At 45.8% G+C, this 22,570-nt stretch overlaps 3 protein-coding genes across 4 annotated transcripts in view; all 3 read right to left on the reverse strand.

Annotated features, from left to right (window-relative positions):
- Window positions 1-402: 402 nt before the first annotated feature.
- LOC133350120 (uncharacterized) lies at window positions 403-3,721 on the reverse strand. Its single transcript, XM_061564148.1, has 2 exons — window positions 3,061-3,721; window positions 403-2,666 (listed from the first exon to the last, which is right to left on the reverse strand). The coding sequence occupies exons 1-2, from the start codon at window positions 3,719-3,721 to the stop codon at window positions 979-981; spliced, it is 2,349 nt and encodes a 782-aa protein (XP_061420132.1). The 3' UTR covers window positions 403-978.
- Window positions 3,152-22,570, reverse strand: part of LOC133350037 (trafficking protein particle complex subunit 2-like) — a 112,675-nt gene continuing 93,256 nt past the window's right edge. The window contains exon 6 of the mRNA XM_061564000.1: window positions 3,152-3,161. The gene's annotated coding sequence lies outside the window, so the exon portion shown is untranslated. The remainder of the gene's footprint in view (window positions 3,162-22,570) is intronic.
- The window catches only part of USPL1 (ubiquitin specific peptidase like 1), a 33,185-nt gene continuing 14,451 nt past the window's right edge, over window positions 3,837-22,570 (reverse strand). For both annotated transcript variants that reach the window (XM_061563996.1, XM_061563995.1), the window contains exons 6-9: window positions 17,853-17,982; window positions 13,549-13,674; window positions 12,352-12,513; window positions 3,837-4,062 (exon numbers count right to left, since the gene is read on the reverse strand). In XM_061563996.1, the coding sequence (XP_061419980.1) occupies window positions 3,837-4,062; window positions 12,352-12,513; window positions 13,549-13,674; window positions 17,853-17,982 (644 nt within the window). The remainder of the gene's footprint in view (window positions 4,063-12,351; window positions 12,514-13,548; window positions 13,675-17,852; window positions 17,983-22,570) is intronic.

A 22,570-nucleotide genomic window follows, 5' to 3' on the forward strand; every position in this document is an offset into this window, starting at 1 on the left:
TCAAACAATTTTTCGATTTAAAGCTTTCGTGACTGCAGGGATTCATCTTCTTGGATGTGGCCGAAACGTCGTGAGAATTATTTTATTATGTTTTATTTTTATTATTTTATTACTTCCCTTCTACGTGACTTGACCGAAAGAACCAAGAAGTATGGTCAAACAACTGAAATTACTGAGTAAATGGTGAGGCCTTCATCCAGCAGTGCAGTTACCAAGGCCTGTAAATTATTACTCGTGTTTATTATTTTTATTTTCATAAACTTTTGGGATGATCGAAACCTGCGAGCTGCTTTAGAATCTATCCATATTTCTACATTAAGTAACAACCACGGTAATAATTACCATACAGGAACATGTTTCATAATACTGCAACTTTATTCACATGTTATGTACAGAGACAAATACTTTACAAATCATACGTTAAGATTCTCAAAGTGTATGTGCCAGGTATATATATATTTTTTTTTACAAAATACTGCATCATAAATCCCTTCTCTACAAAATACGTTCTTTTTACTATTGGCATGACTCAAAAATAATCCGCACAACATTTATTTTTCAACATATAAATATATTTTATGCGACATATTTATTTCAGAATAAATTAACGTCAACATGAAACGTTAACATGAAATGTTTTAAGAGTTAAACGAAACTATTCTAAGAACTTTCTAAAATCCAGCAAGTGGCATTCTCGCTGAAACAAACTGTATCGCGGACAATAGAACACTACAAATATGACATTATCCAAAGAGTATGGACCCTTGCAGTCACGACAACTTCAAATCTAGAATGACATTATCAAGCCTTATTTTCAGTCGGGCCTTTCCGGCTCAGCGACCCGGTAATTACTTCCACGCCCCAGCACACCGCATCCAGTATACCTCTGGCAATGACTGTGGCTACTGGTCAGGTGCCTAACTCCAGTGTCCTGGTGACCTGTGAAATACTGAGTAAGAAATTAAGTCCTGGACGTGATCATTTACGATGAGCACCCTCCACCATCGCAAGCTGTTGTTTCCTTCTCTCCAGCCTCTTCAGCAGCGCTTTTAACTCGCCGCTATCCCCCCTCGGTTGCGCCAAATTCAAACTTCTTTCCTCCGGCCCGACGGCCAAACACCGAACTCGCTCGCCAGGCTCCCCTGCCAAAGCTGGCGCGAGCACAACTTCTTCTCCACTGCCTAACGGCGCCGCCGCCGCCGCCGCCACCGCCGTGGTTCCCGCAGCAGCGATCGTCGACCTCTTGGGCAGCACGGGAGCGCCCTCCTTCTCTCTCGGCCGGTAGCCACCGAACCTGGCCGAGTCCTCGCCCGCGAGGAGCTGCAGCCTCAGCGCGTTCTCTCTGAAAGCGGCGGCTCTGCGGCGCGTTGACGGCGCGCACGCTCGCTCCGTCCTGCCCCACCCGCGAGAGGCCGACGTGGCTTTCGTTTTTGGCACGCGTCCACCGGCACCGACGTCCGCTCCTCTGCCAGGGTTTTTATCGCCTTCGCTTGACTTTTTGCCAAGCGTGCTTTGACCGCCCGATGCACCCTCGCTAGTTGACGCGTGCTCCGAATCGCTCTGCGGAGGTTCGCTCGCACCTCTGTCGTCGTCGTCGTCGTCGTCGGTAGTCGTCCACACAGCTGGCTTTAACGCCCGGTTCTGATTCCATTCGTCAGGCCTCGTTCCCACCTCCTCAGGGACGACTTGCGATTCGTTTGGTGCCCGTTGCAATATTTTGTCAATGGGATGTATTGCAGTGTCCAGTACCAAACTGGTATTTTGATAATCTTGAGTTTCTAAACTTAAGACATTGTGCGAAAATATGGCTTCACTATTCTGATCAAGATTCTCTGCAGATACACGTTCGTTAGCAGTCGCGTGCTGTCCTTGCAGCATCTCCTGATTACCTTCTGCGGATGGGCGAGTGATATCGCACGTATAGAACCCTTCAAGGTTTCTGTTGGGATCGTCCACAGGCAAGTATTCTACGAGAGTCAGGAGATATTCCTGTAAATGTTCATGGTGACCTTCTGTAGATGCTTGCGTCACATTGAAGGCATGCTGGTCCTCCAGATTTCCATCAGAACAATTTTCATAATCGTGTCCTGCAATAGCCGGGTGGTCTTCTGATAAACATGTATCGGCACCTCTACCAGGAACGTCTTCTCTTAAAATCTGGTGAGTTCCACCAAATGTTTCATCAAGATCCTGTGTAGATGAATCCATCATATCTAATGCAGGACTTTCTTCCAAATTTTCCTTAAGCAGGTCCACAGAGGCATCATAAACAGGAGTCAGGTAATGCCCTTCAAGATGCTCATCAGAAGCCTCAGTCGACACATTATTTATATCGCACGCGTGATGCCTGTCCACATTTCCATCACAGCCTTCCGCAGACACGTGTCCCATATAAAACCGGTGAGGACTCTCACATTTTTCGCTCGGGTCACTCGCAGGTGAATGTTCCACGTCGGACGGATGCCGTTCCTCTCTGGGCCGCGGTGGTTCTGTCAAAGCTCCCCTGCTGGCAAGACGTCCTTGGCGTTTCGTCTGAACGTTTTCAGGTCCCTCGCTCAGCGCCTGCTCCTTGCGGACCGTGGAAGTCTGCTGGGGAGGTGAGGACTCGGGCCCCGTCCCTTCACAGCGAGCTCCTCGACAGCCTCCGTCCTCCTCCAGCAGCAGGCCTGAGAGCGTGGCGTGTGCACGTTTTAGCACGCGGTACACAAAATCAACCACTGTTGTTGTTGGGAGAAAATATACATCCGTAAAATTATACCCGTCTAATGAAATGCTCAATATGCACACCACAATTAACAAAGTTTTGAATGGAAAATTACGTTTCTGAATGAACAATACTTTCTTTTTGAATTCAAAAAATATTTCGCAAATATTAAACGTTTGAGGACAATGATTTGCATGTATTGAACGTTCACATGTCACATGTGACACGCTATAAGCTACTTCTATAAAGGCAATATACCCTTGCAAGCTACGACATCTCAGGGCGCTTAATGAACGCGACTGAATTGTGAAGGTGCTCAGAAGAGCGAGCGGTACAAACTGCGAGCGCCGCTTTACGTCGGGTGATGAATTTGTCCACCGAGGCGAGCCGCCTTCTCCGCTTGCCGAGCCTCTTGAGCAGCGAGTGCAGCTCCCAGCACGCCTCCCGCTCGTCCTCGCCTCGCCCCCCGCAGACGTCGCCCGCTGGCCTCCGCTCCGCCACTCCAACGCGCTCGCCGGGTGCTCCTTGCTCGCTCGGCATCTCTGGGCGAGCGTCCGCGATCGGCGCCGGCGAGCAATCTCTTCTCGGCTGGCAGCCGTGAAACTTGCCGCAGTCCTCTGCCGCAAGAGAGCGCGGTGCCGGTGCGGCGACGATCGCCACGTTGGCAGCGTGCCGCCGTTGCGGTGACGTTTTGTCAGCGCACTTTCCTGCCGCTTCGTCGGTTGTATTTTTAACGGCATCGTTCGTCGCTTTCGCGTCGTCGTTGCATTCCGATTCGGCCGTCCCGCTTTCAACACTGACTGCAAATCTTTGTTTGTCAATCGAGGTACCGTGGGTAGCTTTGTTGGAATTTATACCGACCGTCTGATCGACGTATATCTGTTCATTTGTGTCCCGTGGCACGCAGGACCCCCTTACGCTGTGCACACCTTCACTTTCGTTATGCCCCTGCCAGTCTGGCCGTGTGCCGGGCACCTTGCAGAGGCCTGCTGCTCGCACTGCACACGACTCGGACATTGCCGCAGGGCAGTCAGCGAAGTGCACCCTCCGTTCGTCGTGACGCCCGTCATCCCGGAGAAAGTCGCAACGTTCGGCCTCCCTGCGACTATCGGGAATGTCCAGATCCTCCACATCACATGAACGGTCTGCTCTCGCATCCGCTGCCACTGCTTGGCTGCCAAGCTCTCCGTGGTCTTGCCGGAAGTCTCCAGGCTCCGCACCGGATGTCCGTCCTCCCTCCGCGTCCGCGGAAGCCACCTTCTCCCAGAAGACAACGTGAAGTTGCTCCGGAGGGACGCTCACCTCCTTTCTCTCCACGCAGAAAGGCCCGTTCAGATCGTCGCACTCCAGCCACGTACCTGCCAGCGAGCACAGCCGACACACTGCTCGATTCTGCGTTGCGTCCCATTGTCAGAAACACATTTGTTAACTTTTATTTCGCTTATGCAGCAAATGTTGCGCTCCCATATTCAACCCACACAATGTAAACACGCGCAAAGTGCATTTTTTTTTTACAAACACACAAGCTCGCTTCAGAACAACTAGTGAAAGGCGAACATGATGATGAATGTCATATAAATCACCGTTGAAGCAAGTCGCTTTGTTAATTAATAAATGCCACTGACAATTGATTTAAACCCTTTCAAAGGCCCACCTATCAAAACAAAGTATTAAAGCTGCCATAGCTGCGGGTGCCGGGGTGTCTCCGGGGGCTAATGTGCCGTGGCCGGGTACCCCTGCCAGCATGCGAAGGGACCTGGAGATCAAGCCACGGGGCAGACAAGTGAAAAATTTACGTTGCCTTGTCAGTCTGAAAAGCGGCCGGTGTCGGGAGCCGGACACGGCGCACTCCACGAACACGGCCACAGATTTCGATTTAAAGCTTTCGTGACTGCAGGGATTCATCTTCTTGGTTCTTTCGGTAAAGTCACGTAGAATGGAAATAATAAAATAATAAAAATAAAACCTAATAAAATAATATAATAAAAAAACATAATAATAATATTATAGTTATTTTTTATTATTTTTTATTTATTTTATTATTTCCATTCGACGTGACTTTACCGAAAGAACCAAGAAGACGGCCACAGATCTTCCCCTTCCCTCTCCCTGTTCTCTCTCTCACATCCTGTTCTTCCCTTCCTCTCCCTTGCCCTTGTCTGTTTGTCTCCTGGATCGTAGCGAGGGGTGATTATTGCTAGGCTTTGTTATGCGCCCGATGCCTGGACGTCGTGTGCCCTGGTTCTCCGCTTTCCTCACATTTGTTGTTGTAGTTGTAGACAATATAAAATCAAGTAAAAACACAACCGCAAGTGGATAAGACGTATAGGACACCATCTAATTCTTTCTGCAATTTTGCAGACGCCAAACTCAGCGATGGCATGTGGCTGTAAATTTAAAAAAAAATTACGCTTCCATTTTTTTAATATGCCGGTAGGATTAGAAATTAAGAAAACATCAAACGTTATTTTTAAAATGTTCATGCTTTGAGAGATAATAACCAACGCTCTTTGTGGATGTGTCATTTCCCATGATGAAAATATGAAGATTCACTGCTGGCCGTGTCGGTCATTGGGAGTTCTTACGGAATTTCAGTACCGGTTCTGATATCACTCGCCTCTGATGCTAGCCGTGGCCAAGAATCGAACTCCGATCACCGGCTTCAAAGTGCAGTGTGAGAACCACTGCGCCCATCGCTCTTAACAACTGATGCTAACGTAACACTTGATTTAAAAAATGATAACGTAAAAAGGGCCCCAAAAACACAGTAAAATTGAAATGTGAACTGAACCGCCATCTGCTTCAGAGAACTGTGATTTTCATTAAAATGATTGCCCGTTACAGAGTGTGAGCGGGGCGCGGGAGAGAAACCGACTATGCGTGTACATGATGGAAAGTTGCAGTCCTCGCATTGTGCCAATAATAAAGACATCATTTTATTTTGGTTGAGCAGCTGAGCTCATGTCTTTAGGTTTGAAACACAATCCCTGGCTGCGGTATTGTCTGGCAGCCAACATGATTAATGCCAATTTGACGTTTAAAACAGCCAATATAAGTGTGATATCTAAAAAACACAAATTCTCAAACAATTTGCACCTTATCAGTTGCAGACTTAAAAAAAAAGTTTTTTAAATCCCTGCTGTAACCATATGCTGTACTGTACAATCATCAGACACTTTAAATAGCATTAAGTGCTTATCTACATTTTTCTATGCAACGTATTTTATTTTAAAAACAAAACTTAAGCACTTGTAGTGTGTTCGTGTATGTACAGTTTACGGCCATTTATCAATTCACTGCTGGATGAAGGCCTCCCCACCATGTCGGTCACAGGGCTTGTTTGACCATACTTCACTACGCCGGTTAGTGCGGGTTGGTGAGTGGGTAGCATCAGACATCGCTCACCACTTTATGTTACCCACGGTCGGGAACCGAACTCGGGTATCTGGGTTCATGGGGAGCGTGTGCCTTCCACTTCGACACTGTGCCTGTCTAGCACAGTACAGATACTTTAATAAGTTACAGCGACTCTAATACCCCCCAAATAGGATGCATATCTCGCAAATACAATGCGGTTCGACATAGAGCGGTGGAGAATAACGGCTCAGTAAAAGTACGAAACGTCGTTTTCACACCAAGAGAGGTATTTTCTTACAGCCCTGCAGATCTTGCAATAAACGCTGCACATAAACGCTCCGGAAATACGACTCGCATACCAGAGTTCAAAACATATTTCAAGTGGTGTTTGTCATCCCTGGCTCTGTTTTTGTTTTAATAACGTTGGTGAACATTACTGCAAAAAACTACTGCACTGCACCCAACCACAAGGGAGAGCTGGGAGCTTAGATCCAGGCAGAGCGAGAAAAAAAACGTCCCCTTGGTTCGGGCGACCCTGAAATTTCAAGCTTGTTCAATAGGGGCCTGCATTAATAATAAAGGAACACACATTCAGTGAATTTTCTCTGGTAAATATCAATAAAATTTAATTTTTGGGGGAGTTTCAAGGGAATGATGGGTGGGGGGAGGGGCAAATGCCCCCATTGCTCCACCCCCCTGGCTCCACCACCAATGGGTTTAGGGAACGTGGTCCCACGTGTGGCAGGTGGAGAAAAACACTGGGCACCGATTCCAGTAGAGCTTACCGGATCAATGCGCCGCGGTGGCTAGGAGATGTTAACTCCCTTACCTGGTATGCAGGAGGTCGTGGGTTCGATTCTGACCCTGGCGCCTGTTGTATATTTGAGTTTGCATGTCTCTCTCTCTCTCTCCCCGTGGTCACGTTGACTTTGCTCGGGGTCCTGCCCGTTTTTTCCTCCACATTTAGGAACATGCGCTAAGAGTATAGGGCTGATCTTGCTTTGAAGCTTTCGTGAATGCACGAATCCATACTCTTTGGTTCTTTCGGTAAAGTCACGTAGGTATTGGGCTGCTATAAATTTCCACACGATAAGCCACTTCGTTGAGCTATCAATTGTGGCCAGGTCGCTTCTGAAAGAGAGCTATATAGCTCAGTAGGCCTTACCTGGTAAAATAAGAAAAAATAGTTTAGTTTATAGTTTAGTTTCCATACCACACAAGTCGGGTTTTTAAAGCGTCAAGGTGGGATGAGCGAAGGGTTTTGTACGTTAACAAATGAGTCTGAATGACACACCCCAGGCTTGGAGCGTCTATTTACTAAGAAGAAGAGGAAGAAGCGGTTGTGCGGCTGCCTCGGTGCAGCATCGCACAATCCATTGGGATGCTCCAAGCCTGGGGCTTGTCATTCAGACTCTGTCTCCTCGACAGACCTGTTCTCCACCTGAGGACGGCTGCTTGCGTTGTGGCCGAAACGTCGTGAGAATTATTTTATTATGTTTTATTTTATTATTTTATTATTTCCCTTCTACGTGACTTTACCGAAAGAACCAAGAAGATGAATCCCTGCAGTCACGAAAGCTTTAAATCAAAACTTTAATTCCTCGACTATGGAGCTATTGTGGGTTGCCATGTTTTGTTTTCCAGGACGGCCCTTGAATCAGCTCTCATGCTGCTAATGAATGAGACCAAATGAACGTGACTCATTTATTATTCATAATGGTTGTGGTGTTTCCATTATATGTTTAATAATCTCATTGATCACTCCTATTTAAAAGAGCATATGGTGACACTCATCTCCATATTAAAGCCCTGAGCCAGGAGTGAATAATTCACATTCCTATGGTGCAGAAGAGTGTTTTCATAGGACAAACACAGCGACCTTCCCTCAGAGCGGTACTCATTTTATTGAGCCCAGAAGAATGAACGGTTGAGTTGACGTAGGACTATGATTTTAAATCGCAACCTTCTGACCGCAAACCATACTGAACATTCTAATCGCTGCAGCACCCGGCTGGATTTTAAACATGCATACCGTGAAAACTTACAGCCCTTTGTTAATCCACTGCTGGATGAATGCTTTGCAATGCCACTTGGCCTTGAGTTGTTTGAACATACTTCATCATGCTGGCCAGTGCGGGGATGGTGAAGGCATTGGCTCCAAGCCTGGTTCAGATGTCGCTCGCCACTGATGTTAGCCGTGGTCGGGTCGCCACATTCATAGCGCGGGGCGCTGACCGCCGCATCGCCGCTCCACCGCATACACAATTTATGGGGCGGTATATATTTGCAATATTATGGAATTAGGCATTTGACCTGAATTGAAAACATTTCTCATCTCACTATTGCTGTATTTTACACCGGTGCAGGAAAAGGAAGAAATTGCACATCAGTCGGCACCACCACTAGCGCCGTTTGATGTTCGCGGTGCACGCACGACCGCGCTGTCCAGCGCAGGCTGCCCAGCGTCACCGCCTCCCTCTCACTCTCGCTTCGGAAACTAAGGCCAGAAGATATTCAGCTGTGTTACAAAAACCACATGTATCTGTTACAGATTTTACCCACCGCCCCCTGCCTCTCCCTCCCACCCCTCCACCCCTGAACATCCAATTAGAGTTATTAATTCTTTAATTTACCAAGCATTAATCAAGGGAAGCAAGCAGAAACAAATCTCGGATGATGTATCTCGCTTTCAAGAAAATAGCTCTATGCCAACACCCACACGAGGTCCATTTTATTAGCTAGGCCTATACAAACAGCCACTTAAATCCAGGCAGACACCAGGCAAACTTAAAATGGCTCTCAGCCTCTCTGCCAACAAAAACTCAAAGTGCAATTACAGGAGATTTCATGGAAATGCTATCCGATTCCCATCTCTTTTGAAGGTTTCTAACCCTAACCGAACGCACGGAGGCCGATTGGAGAATTGAAGGAATGGTGGGGAAAAAATTTGGCGAGCGCAATTTCAGCACAAAATGCAAATGAAACTACAGTCTGCACTCCGCAAAAGACATTACCCAGGCTTAAGCCGGCTTCCCTTTTCCTATCATTACTCTTAGTTAGCCCAAAAAAACCAGACAAGGCCCTTGTTTGGTCGGCATTTGTGAGACGGAGCAGACCTGTTTTGATTGCTTCGAGCACACTGATCATGCGTGCTGCTATAATGCAGTGTCGTCCCCCCACTCCTGTCGCATCGAACTTAATTGATACAGTGCCTTCTCAGCCAGGGCACTCGCAACGATCATCGCCCAACCCCGCAGACCCCCCATAAAGCAGGGATGATTCGCTTAAGCGCACACCTCTTCCGCAAGTAAATTTTCAATACCGATAAAATGCATCGCATTTACGAACGATTCGTTCCAGTGCTTCGACAAAAAAGCCGCGCATCCCCGCATCGTTGCAATTTAACCCTCGCGCGTTGGAAAAGAAATGCAAGTTGACATTCTTCGAGGTCGCATTGGTCAGAGACTGATATAAAACACATCCATGTTCGCGCAAATATATACGCTCCAATATGCGCCTGTGCTGTCCCTTACGCTATTGGAAATGTCAGCCCCGGTACACGTGGAACATGATAAATATCATGATGATTAATAATAAGGGTAATTCTAATAATTACTATCGATTTGATGTCTACATATTTAGCACATAAACTAATCTCTTCTATAATTTGTCTGTACAATTATTATTTTTTTACAGACAGCTCACATGTTAACATGCACACTCTTGTACAGCAATACTAATAAATTGCAGCCGTCTGCAAATCCAATGCTGGATGAAGGCCTCATCAAACTGTGCCGGTCAAACGGTTTGTTTGACCATACGTCACAACACTGACCGGTACGGTTTGGTGAAAGGAGACCAGTTCATATATCACTTCGCCACTGATATTAACCATGGCCGGCATTCAAACTCAGGTCACCGGGTTCAGAGTTGCAGTGCGTAAACCACTGCGCCAACACTTGAAATAAAAAACTATTACGATGAATCGGCCATAAATGAGACTGTGAGAGATTGCAACGGCGCAGGGATGCCTTTATCCAGCAGTGGATTGACCATAGCTGAAGATGACAATTATGACGATGATGATGATGATGATGAAACGAGACTGTGCAAACTTAGGAACTGGAAGAGCACCATGCCTGGACAGAGTCAATCCAAGAGCCACAAGCTTTAAAAAAATCTCTCTCTCTCTCTCCATTCACTTGGTCCACTCTTTGGCTGGACGTTGATGCCCAAATGATGGCGTGCAAGCTCTTCATCTGTTAGTGCGCCGATTTATGGGTGGGTTTCTGGTTTCACTTATAACACAAGGGAAAATGCTTTCAGCGGAGGCACGCAACGGCGTGCCATCAGCGGCAAGTAAAATTTACGCGGTATGCAAAGATTTCGGCTGCGGAGACAACGGGACTGGGCTGATGGCGCGGAATGTTTAACTGCAGCTACGTTTGTCTGTTCGCTTTGTTGCGTACGTCATCGGAAAAACAATTTCGGGCCACCGCCCAACAAACAATGCATCGAACCTGCCCATCAGTCTAACAAGGCAGCGCACGTGGCCTTGCCACTTAAACGATTCTGTGTTTCTAAACGCTCCGGAGGATGCCATTGTCACAACTAAAATACATTTCTGGAGTTGAGGAAAATAGCAAGTGAATTATATTGTACCCGAATAATGCACGCATTTTGTAAAAACACTGCTTTCTTGCTGATTTCAGCTCAAGCGCACATGCTAGTACAGTGAAAAAAAATAACGGTTCAATAACATTCTGCTCTCAGAATATGTACAACCGAGGCATGAGCTGCATTTATTTGAATTCCCTTTGACTGCTGTTTTCAAACCGAGGCCTTAAGAGGCTTGAAGGCTGCTGAAAGGCTACACTGACAATAAGCCCGCGGTCTATTGTAACTGTATTTTGGCCCATATATTTGTCATGTTGAATTTTACTGGAGCGCTCCCTATAATTTGTATTGCTAAAGTGATGCATGGATGTGCAAATGTGGCCACGCTCCCACTGTTAACAATCAGAGGCAATATTTCATCGTGTTGTTTTACTTACTTACCCTCCACAGAAGGTATTCCCGTGCATATTTCCACAAGCCACACACACGTCCTGGCCTTACAGTGCAAATTAAACACCGTGAGGCATACACAGAGGCATTCATACACACATTGTGGTTTTGCCAGCACGAATGCATTAGATCACACGTGCTCAGTAACACTACACTCCTGCCTCTGACTCAAGGTACTCGGGATGGGCATAATATATGACGATACTACAATCCGTCACATGATGTGAGATCCATCATCCTCGCATCGCTCGATTTGGAAAATGCCGTAATATCATGGTTATCCTTTGATTATTTTATGGAAAATATTACATTCCCTGGCAGAATATGTACGGATTAATAAACACAATAATTACTTTTCTAAATATATATCAAGCAACAATGCAAATTTGTTTTAAAAACGAAACGTTTTCCATTTATCATCATCATTTTTACAGCTATCTCACTTAAGTATTGTGCAACTGACAGAATGTGTGTTAAAACATTACAGATTGTAAATTTGCTAAGCTTAAACGACTTATGGCAGGGTTCTGTTGAGTGAACTGCAGTCACCGAACTCCACTCAAACTGGAAGTACAGCAAAGGACAAAACCAATATAACAACGACGCAATTATAAAGTTATCGGAAACTAATTTGCGATGATCGACAAATCGTGAAAAAATTAATATCGTATCGAGTAAAACGATACCGCGGCGGTGACTGAACGAGCTTCCCCCCGAGTTCGCAGTGGCGGGTTGAGTGCCGTTCGAATTCGCTCCGAGCGTTGGGGTGGGGGGGGGAGGTCACAGACGCAGACACTCGCACACGCAGGGGAGCGAGCGAGCGGGTGGGCGGGCGGGCGACACGCTCCCTAGCCCATGAACCAAGCGGGATGGTTGGTAGGCACCACCTGGGACGGAAAATACTATCAGTAACCACCATTTGCCATGTACACCAATGGACGGTATCCACTATGTTTCATGCGCACGCTTTATTTTAATATTTTTGAAACTCAGGATTTTTCTCATCGCGTACTTTTTTTTTTACAAAATTCTCTATCAAGCATGCTACGGCACCCTTCTCCAGCAACATTTCCCCCACAAAAACCACTATCAGAGGCATTTGTGCCCTAGAAATAATAATACTGCAGAAAAATCACTGGGAAAATGTTTGTTTCTATTCCGTGCGGTACCAAATAAAGCCAATTCTGGGTCAATGGCTTAAGAGGACCCCTTTGGATCGTTACCGTTTTGCGAGCGGATCCAGGCGATGAAGTGGTCCGGATGAGTGCGGTACTGGATGAACGCCTGACACGGCGTAGGCGGCTCCCTGATGAGTGAAGCTGTACTTGTCCATGTCCCCGTGCGCCATGCCCATCTCAAAGTGCATCACGGTCACCGGCGCGAGCCTACGAGCGAGATTTCAACAGGGCACTTCAAGCGCCTCAATAATGGACGCGAGGTTGCCCAATTTAAATAGTACACTCGTTTAACTTGTTCGTCCTCTATCTCTATAGCAGATTATTGCGCGTGCTTTAGACGTTGTATCATGAACTGATGAGCCTAAAACATCACACAAACTCCGGTCATCCTCGCGCTTTCAGATGCGCTTCTGCGGCCGTCTGGAATGCTCTTCCTTTTCTTTAGAACTCCTTTTTGTGTTTAATTTGTTGTCCTCCGATTAGCACGGTTGGTTACGTATGGTGCGAAAAAAGTTCAACATAATACAAACTCTTCACTGGTCATGATCTTTTGTGAAATAATTTTTTTATCGTACACTGCAAATTCAATTGTGCAATGTAGAAGAAATTATGTGGGAGCTTTCATGTTCCCCTATCAGAATCAGAATATTTATTCATACTGGAGGAATCCGATGAGCTATAAATCTTTTGGCTTCCGATGGCCTCTACTTTCACAAAATTAGAGTGGTCCACCGGCACAAACAAATAAAACTCAACACTTTCGGCCTCATAACAACAAAACAATAAGGTCCACATTGTTTCATGTTTACGTGGGATTAAGCATTTTAGTTAAATTGAAGAGACGAGTTAATAAACAAGGAAACAGCAAACAGGGGGTCACCGACGACGCCGTTGTCAAAGCAACATCATTTCAAGTGCAAACAGCAAGGGCACGTCGCAAGAACTGACAAGAGATGATGAACAAAATGTCCGGTGAGACAAGGCGAGAGGAGGCAGAGGGAGCAGAGGAAGACAGCGGAAGAGACGGCAGCAGTCAGGGGACGTCAAAGAAATTGAAGGCCACTGCTGGGCAGGAACAACTCAGGAAGGGAAGGAATCGAAGAAAACTGAGGAAGCCTTTGACCAGCAGTAGGAAGTTCTAGGCTGACAACAAAATCAGAGAAAAACCCAAAAGGCTCACACGTCAGGCAATGACCATTTTTTAAAGCGGATTCAGCGTAGGAAGACCTCACTTCTTTCTACCTGTGCCAATGCAGACGTCGCCGCTGCCCTTTGGCCTGGCAGTGGCTGCAGGTGCCCAGGTGTGTGGTGTTGAGCGGGTGCCAGTCTGACACGACACTGGGAAAGGTGACCAAGCAGCTGGAATCCCTGCGTCGCAACCAAGGAATAAAAATCATCCCACGTGCGTGGAATCTGTAACCACTTGCCAGCATGTTTTTGTCCCCAGATGTGTTAAGTGATGATGTTATGTTCCGAGACACACAACAAGATGACGTCACGTGCAATGATGTCATGGGGAGAGGGTGGTAGGAGATGTCCGTGCATGGCGCGTGACACCATCGCCTTGACCAAAAAGGCATTCTTTTTTACTGGGCAACCCATCAGTAAAAAATATTATCAATTTGTCCGATTTTCTCTAAGGCTAAGTCCCTAAGAGCAATTCAACTTTGTACGGATTTTTTTATTGGCACTGGGTCATATGTAAGAGAGCTATTGTGATCACACGTTACGTACACATAGACTGGCAAGACAGAGCTAATGTCTAAATGATTTCAAGTTTCAACTTCAGTTAATGTGAAGAATTAACGAAAATGCAGGAACAGCATGCGTGCATCACGGCCTGGCACTTGTCATTAGGCTAACATAGCCCTCGATCTACGAACCATGATTATATAAAACTGGGGGGGGGGGGGGGGCTGCAGGGAAACACTCGTCTCGATCAGTGTATAAATACAGATCTTCTCCGAGCTGGCATATTGCTAAGCTATAAACCATTGTAGTGTAAATATTGAATTGGCACGAGCTTGCAATCACAATAATGTAAATATTTTCAAAGCTACAAAATATTTGCCATGGAAATTGGGTGCGGAGCTACAAATCAGTGTCTTATATAATTTTAAGAGGCTTCTATAAAGCTCAGCAACTCACTTTGTATAAAAAGAGAAAAACTACGGTAATGTACTGCGCTTGATAAGAGCGAGAGCCCCAACTTAAGGGATTAAAAGCACTGAAGACTCGAAAACACGCCGTGCAATACAAGCTTACACATACACTTACAAAAATACCTCCTTCTGGAACTGAATGTGCCATTGGTGGACCAATGGAATGACTACGGTGTTTTGTATTAGAATGAAGAGGACAATTCATTTACACAATTCGTAGGGTCTTTTAAAATGCAATCAACGTCACCACATCAACAAAACCGAGTGGTTTGCTATCTAATCTATTTCTACATATTCAAGAGCTGTATTTTTTATTTTTTACCACAGACCGTCCACACGTTAACGTACACACCACATTAAAATAATACTCTGCAGTCCTTTGGCGAATGATATCGGGGCGGAGGAAGGTTGACCAAACTTCACCACTTTGGTCAGTGCTGGTCAGTGCAAGGTAGCGTGGTGGCTAGAACCAGATCAGAAATCACTCGCCACCGATGCAAACCACGGTCGGGAACTGAACTCGGAGCTGAGCCGTGGCGCGGTCGTCGCCTAAAATAAAATAACGTTTGAAAATAACAAAAATTGCACTGTAGAGCCATTACAATTAAGGGCATTACACTACCTTAGCAGCTATTATGCAATGACATGCCGTGTAAAGATGCGTTCCACCAATAGGTGGCATAGGCTGTATGGAACATTGACGATATTCAAGCTGCGATCGTCTTAACTGCCTTCTCAAGTCTCCCCCCCCCACCAACCCCCCCCCCCCCCCAACACTGTATTGGGTTTGTTACACACATCACATTGAATAAATCAGGAATTTAATAAAACAAAGCTGTGAAACTCAAGTGAGATCTCCCTTCCTGTGGCTCCATTCAATTTCCATGGAGGATATTGTAAAACACAAAAAAAATCCTTCAATTGGACCGTTTTTTCCCATTTGTAAAAAAATAAAATTGCAACAAAAAAACAAGAATCCATTCTAGAGACGACAAGAAGGTGTATTTTGCAAGGGAGAAATGCATATATAAAAAATAAACTTTCGCACCTTGTATTCCTATTATAATCCGTATTAGCTTAGCTGCAGTTATGTGTGTCGTAATTTGAAAACATTCAGGCATTGCCAAAGCAATGGATGTACTTTCTGTCCATAATCACTAAGGTAACATGGTGTACTTTGTAAGACACCACACGAAATACAGACTGTTTTGAACGCGACAAAAGGGAAAAATGTATGTGCATAAAACAACTCATAAACGAAGGTTTGAAATACATTGCATTGGTTAAAGGCAAATACAAGCAAAACTGAATTCTCCATCTCCAAATATAGATTCAAAAACATATATGTTTTAGTCCGTCAGCCTTTTCAGACAAATATGATCCAGCAGAATTGTTTAAGCAATCAAACTCTGGAGCAGTTTCGAATTTCGAGGTCTCATCAGCCAGTCAGGCTTGTTAAAACCAATGCTGTACATGTTATTTACAAACATGCTCCACCGTTAAATACAAAAAAGAACGATTGTATACACACTAATTATGCGTTACTCTGGATGACTGTGCGTTTAAGCATAATAAGAGCATATATAAGCGGAACTGAATCCACATATCAGCATCATTTAACGTGTTAGTCTCAGATGCCGAGCGAGTGGGAGAGCGCTGTCATCGACTGCGTGGAACAGGTCACTTAAAGGGATCTCAGAGGTAGCTCTGTCATATCCGCTTCCGTGGGCACCCTTCTCCGACACCAAGGGTTGCACTGCTCTGTGCGAGTTCCGAACGGACACTGCCGTTCGTGACATGATGCCGATAGCGCGAAACGGGATACAATTGGGGACGTGTTCGAGAAAAAAATATTGGAATACTCCGATGTGCTTCTCACTGGAGAGAACACCGAAAATAAAGTAGCATTCCTTGACTTTCTAGACACCCGGCGGCAAGCGGTTCAAACGTGAGTTACCACCGTGGCTATAACACGAGGGCTTACTATCCTCCACATGTTTGCAGGGGTCTTTGATGAAATCTCATTTTGGTATCGAGCTACCCCTTGCAGGAACCACTGTTCCAGTACCGTTCACTTTTTGTAATATCACAAGCATTTCTGAAAGTCATGAAAATGTGACCCAAAAAAAGGCACATCAAAGGCCAGTTCTTCAAGCTGGGTCTGGATATATTGTTTTAAATCTACGAATAGATTTTAATCCAAACCATAGCTGTAAATCATAGGATATTTCTAAATGGAAGAATTCGTTCAAACGTAATCAGAATTTTGGAGAAGTTCAAATATGCATCACTGTATACTTGTTATAATGATACATCCGTGTTATAATTATACTTGTAACGTTACATTAAAAACCGAATGTTCTTCTGTTTGAACAAAAAATTGTAAAATGAACCCGAATGGAAATTGTTATTGTTTGATGAAATCGTCAACAATTTCAAGCATCTGCGTTATATTTAGAATTTTATAAATTAAACATGTGCTGAACACTTAAACCCGACCGTGGGCGAGTGTGAGCCAAACTTAGCTGGCCATCACTCGTCAACTCAGTTTACTGACAAAATACAAATACATTATAGGGCATGAAAATACAATAATAATTTAAGGCACATGTATACACGTGCTGCGGAGCGGTGGCACATCAGTCAGTGCAGTCCACTATGAACCTGGCAACTTGAGTTCGACTACCGGTCACGGCTAACAATGGTGACGAGCGATATCTGAACCGGTGCTGGCTCCAAGGCCGTCCATGGTGGAGGGGGGGGGCCGGGGCAACTCAACTCTGTATGCGATGCCCCCCACCCACCCCGATACCTTCAAACTAAACCGGGATTATTGCATCTGACACCGTGACGTCGAGGCGTGGAGCCCCCCAAGGCGTGGAGCCCCCAAGGCGTGGAGCCCCCATAAGCGCGGGGCCCGGGACGCTCACCCACGATTCTTCGTTACCCTAAAGGATGGCTCTGGCCAGGTGCCACATCCCACTTCATCAGCCTGCGCTGACAAGTGCGGTGAAATATGGTCCAACAATCCCTCCTATGAAACACACAATGTGGGGAAGCCTTCATCCAGCAGTGAATTGACAAAGCCCTGGCTGTTTTTTTTGCACATACAGAAACACAATTTGCAATGTAACCTGGATTTTGACCACATGTAAATGCAATAATATATTTTTAAACAAGCCCATGATCCCGCATATAATCTTAAACTGCAGAGACAAGTGCTGTTAGCAAGCACCTATCAGACATACACACACACACACACTCGTAAACATATTGGAAATGCATATTGGAAATATTGAAAATGCGTGAAAAACATGTTGCAAAAAAGTGCAAAGTGTTTTATTATCATTCAAAGAACTTGGCATAGTCAGCGAATATTCTTACTGGTGCCTTGATTCCTTTAAGCATGCATGACAGTGCGTCTCCCAGGAAAAGCTCTGCAGGAACAACTCCTCCAGCTCTTGGGACTCCCGCAGCAGGAGTGGGAGGGCAAACACTGGGCTCTCGTTCTTGCCTGCACAGGTAACGATCACACGCGTTCACGAAAACACACACACACGTGACAAACACGCAAACACGCGACACATGCCCACGCAAAGATGCACATGCAACACGCGACATCCACGAAAATACACACACGTGACAAACACGCAAACACGCGACACCCATGCAAAGATGCACACGCAACACGCGATATCCACGCAAACACGCACACATACGTCCACGCAAACACGCGCACGCGATACACTCCGCGCTCATCAACTCTCGCAAACGGCGCACGTTCGTTCTGCACGCGTTCCGAGCGCGCGCATCTCTCCACGCGCTTTAACATTTTCACCGCGCTCTATCCACTGCTGCGTGAAAATCATATGTAACGTTTAAAACTATACGGTTAACTCGTGATTATCCATAAGCGGTGCGTCTTGAATTGCGGATTAACCGTGCTTGTGAAAAATTTAATAAATTATTTCCTTGCGGTTTATGTATTAGCTGCTCCTCATTCATCGAGCCTCAGTGACTCAGTGCCACCCACGTGACCGCAAATGCGCCGGCAAACGAGCCGATTACTTCAAGAAGCAATAGCAGATCGCAAACTATATGTCTTCCAGGCCCTCCCCTTCACTGCCCCCTCCTAATTCTACATCAATAAACAATAAGTATTTGAAGCTTTCGTGACTGCAAGAATCCATACTCTTTGGTTCTTTCGGTAAAGTCACGTAGGTATAAATAAAACAAAATAAATCACGACGTTTCGGACGCAACACAAGCGCCCGTCTTCAGGTGAAAACCGCGTTAGCCGCGATGTCTGCTGTGAGCAGCACGATGTCTGCTGCCTTGTGGATAATCGGAGTCTGTGCCTTGTGAGGCAGCAGACATCGCGGCTCTCGCGATTTTCACCTGAAGACGAACGCTTGTGTTGCGCCCGAAACGTCGCGATTTATTTTGTTTAATTTCTACCTACGTGACTTTACCGAAAGAACCAAAGAGTATAAACAATAAGTACATTTGTACAGCCGAATTGCCATATTTTGCATTCTCCGTGTTTCTGATTTATCCCGGTCACCATTGCCATTAACCAGAAGGCCTTATCCACATCGCTATTATCAGCGACTCCGATTATCCACAAAAGCTGCAGGGTCGTTAAAACAAAAAATCGCATTTTCAGCGATCCTCTGTGATTTTTTTGTCCACATCGATAAACGAAAAGAATAACACCGCAGGATAACAGGATCCGAGGTATTGATCTCCCACATCGCCTCGTAGGAGAGTGGGTATCGTTACATCGCGTATCATACGGTTGGGTGAAGACCTTGGAAACACAGGCTCGACGTGGGGGTCGCACTGCGCCCCATGTGCAGGCACGCACGGAGTCAGCATGAAGTACTACTCGGCATGTTCAGCCCGGTGCAGTTTGGCAAACGTTTACGGTAGAAGCGAGCCAAAGTTATTTCACTCACACGCACAAGAGGTGTCCGGCATTCTACCGTCTTGTTTACACTGTACACTTTAACTTGTCCTGACCCTTTACAAGCATACGGCTTTCTTCACCCCCCCGCATCCCCGATGAATATTGTAAACGCAAACACTTCAACATATTTTGGAAACAGGCCGATTTCCAAAATATTCACAGTTAAACCGTTAACTTTAAAACATAAACATGTTTTGTTGCTTAATAACATTTCCCGATAACGTTCTGGCCAACGGTTTTGATGCACGACGCCAGGGTTTGTTTCGCCGAATGGATGCTCGACGATTGCGGTCTTAGTCAATAATTATACTCAATCCCTATAATTTATTGAAGAAAAAAAAAACTTGGTAGTTTACAAAAAAAATACTCCCCATTCCTGTAAATTTCAATGTGCGCATACTGCGCGACTTTCAAATAATTATCAACCCAGACGAACATTTCTGCTCTCGAACCGCGTTAATCGCCGAGGTTAAAGAAGAAAAAGTTTTCATGAAAAATAAATGACGTTTTTAGACAACTACCTATCCTTTTAGCATTAACAAAAACAGAAATATTGTATGGACAAAACCACAAAAGTGCTTTTGTATTCATTCAAACTATATTTATTTATTCAAGCAAGAACTACGGCAATTTCTAAACGATAAACGTAATAACTCCGAGCAGGTTTACCAAACACATCTTCTCTCGCGTGTGTCACCGGGTTGCACCGCGCGTCATTTCGGCACGGCGTTCCGCGTGTAAGCCTCCGTGTGCCGGGAGTTCCTTCGGAAACTGAATTCAAATCAAATCAGAGCTGAATTCAAACACAGTTCCCGGAGAAGCCCCCATCACGCGGGGCGAAACGTCGGTCGTCGTGCCCACCGACATGCTGTACAACCCCGAAAAACACATCAAGCAGAACAGATTTGACAAATCTATGTTATCGTGCTTTTCAATGGACTGTATGTATGTTGAACTTCTTTCGCGCTGTGCGTAGATAACCGTGCTAATCGGAGGTGCCAATGAGTGGCTGCTGTGCTTCTTGCTTAAGTGTAACACAAATTGAGTTTGAATTAGCACTAAAAATAAACGCACGACGAAAACCTCCGCGTAAAATCTTTCCCTTGTACGCGCAAGGCCCAGCACGTTTGTGTTAAAACTTGACCTATAAATTGCCACTTCGTGACAACGGCATGGCAGAGCCAAGTTCACTTCGTTAAAAAGAAGGGTCAGTGCCCTTCGGCTCTTCAGGGCAGCGGGTCGGGGGCGCTATCCTCATAGCCTGGCTTCGCCTCGCCGCCGTGATAATGCAAACCACAGCCAGACGACAAGCCGATAGCGATTTAAACAAACGAGGTGTGCCGAATTCCGCGAGCCTCTCTTCAGGCGCCACCCTTATCAGTGCCACGCACACAACGCCCAGGGCTCGGGCATCCGCTCTCGCTCAGCCATTCCTGAGGCTGAGGTCATCTTTCCGGGCTCCCAGTGGCCACCGCCGCCATAAGGTGGCCTTATCTTGCAGCCAGCCCCGTGGGAGAGGGCAGCTCCCGACTGCCCGCCCTGCCTGCCCGCCAAGCCCGCCAGCCCGCCTGCCCGCCGTTATCCCGCTTAAAGAAAACACGGCGTCGCCATCGATTGCTGAAGAGTTTTTCTGCATTGCGCCTAGAAAATATTTACCGAAAATGTTTCCAAAGCAACTGAGGTCATGCAGTCACGTTTTTTTTTTATTCCATCATTATATCGTTCGTAATAGTACGGCTCATTAAATTTGTTTTGGAACTGACTATAATTGTTTTGGGGGTTTTTTTTTTACCAGGCTTTCTTGATAAAACTCTGAAATTTGCCTTCGTTTACAAGTCACAACCTCCCAAGCATATATGTGATTCGTTGTGAAATTGGGGAGGTGTGTGCATGTGTATACGTGCGTAGGTTTTTGCTGTTGAGCTGTACAGCTTTCTCCGATGTGTTTTAAGGTTGTGCTTCGTGTTGTCTGGCACGACGTCTGAAAGTTCCCTTTCCAGCACGTGGAGCCAAACGTCGGACACCATTCCTAACAACACGCGGTACAGCCCAAACACACGCGGGAGAGCGATGCGTGTCCGTGAGTGGGAGCGGCAGTGCCGTGGTTAGCACACTGCGTTACCAACCCAGCAACCCAAGTTCGATTCACGCACACGACCAATAACAGTGGCGAACATCTGGACCGGCCCTGGGCATCCCCTAGGTTGACTCATCCTTAAATGAATACCTCGTGCGGTGTGTAAACATCAGCAATGGGGGAGACAAATGAGGCCGTTTCATTGCGTTGGCCAGACACCCCCTTTCGTGTGCTGTGCCGGGCTTCACACGTGCTCACTAACAGCCCTTGCCTCAACAGCCTGTGTGTAGGCTATACGGGGGATCTTTGTCTTTGTTAAAAAAAGTTTCACAGGTCGAACCGTAACGGCGTGGCACGGCACACACATCACCTAACCACAGCATGCGGAGCCGTGTCAGTGGGGAGGGAGCATTTATCTCCACACTCACCTCTCCCACGCAACAGCTTGGCCCCACTCACCAAGTCTCCCCCAACTCAAGCACAAGTTCTTGGCCAAGAAGATCACCACCCCTCTCCGCATGCGAATGACCCTGACTTTTACAACTAATTGACGTCCTATAAAAATTCCACCTGTTCAAAACTGACGTGACCAAAAAAAGGAATCTACGCTCGATCATATATGTTTTTTTTTTACAATCATTATTTTTTACGTCAATAATTAACTATATTTCTTATATATAATTCGGGAAACTGTAGCAATTTATTATGCTAGATTATGTAGCTTAATGTTACAAAATGTGTTGTGGAGAATTATTAATTACATGATGTATGTAGAAGATGTAGAGATAAACAGCACGCATAGTGTGCTGTACAGACAGGCAACTTTTGTCCAAACACTAAATACTAAAACTCATCATCCTACATCTTTTCATTAAAGCATTGCCATATTCCCTGGCGATCAGTATCCACAATAAATAGAAAACGATGTGTCTGTCAGTTACACAAACATGTACATATACAATCTACAGTTACGTGAACCGGCCTAGAAACGCCTTCACTAAAGGGTGCATTTCTAGAGGATATTTCGCAAGGATTGATGACAGTTTATAGGAAGAG

The sequence above is a fragment of the Lethenteron reissneri genome, chromosome 32 (assembly GCF_015708825.2).
Source record: "Lethenteron reissneri isolate LAM-NWPU_2019-01 chromosome 32, ASM1570882v1, whole genome shotgun sequence".
Classification (NCBI taxonomy): domain Eukaryota; kingdom Metazoa; phylum Chordata; class Hyperoartia; order Petromyzontiformes; family Petromyzontidae; genus Lethenteron; species Lethenteron reissneri.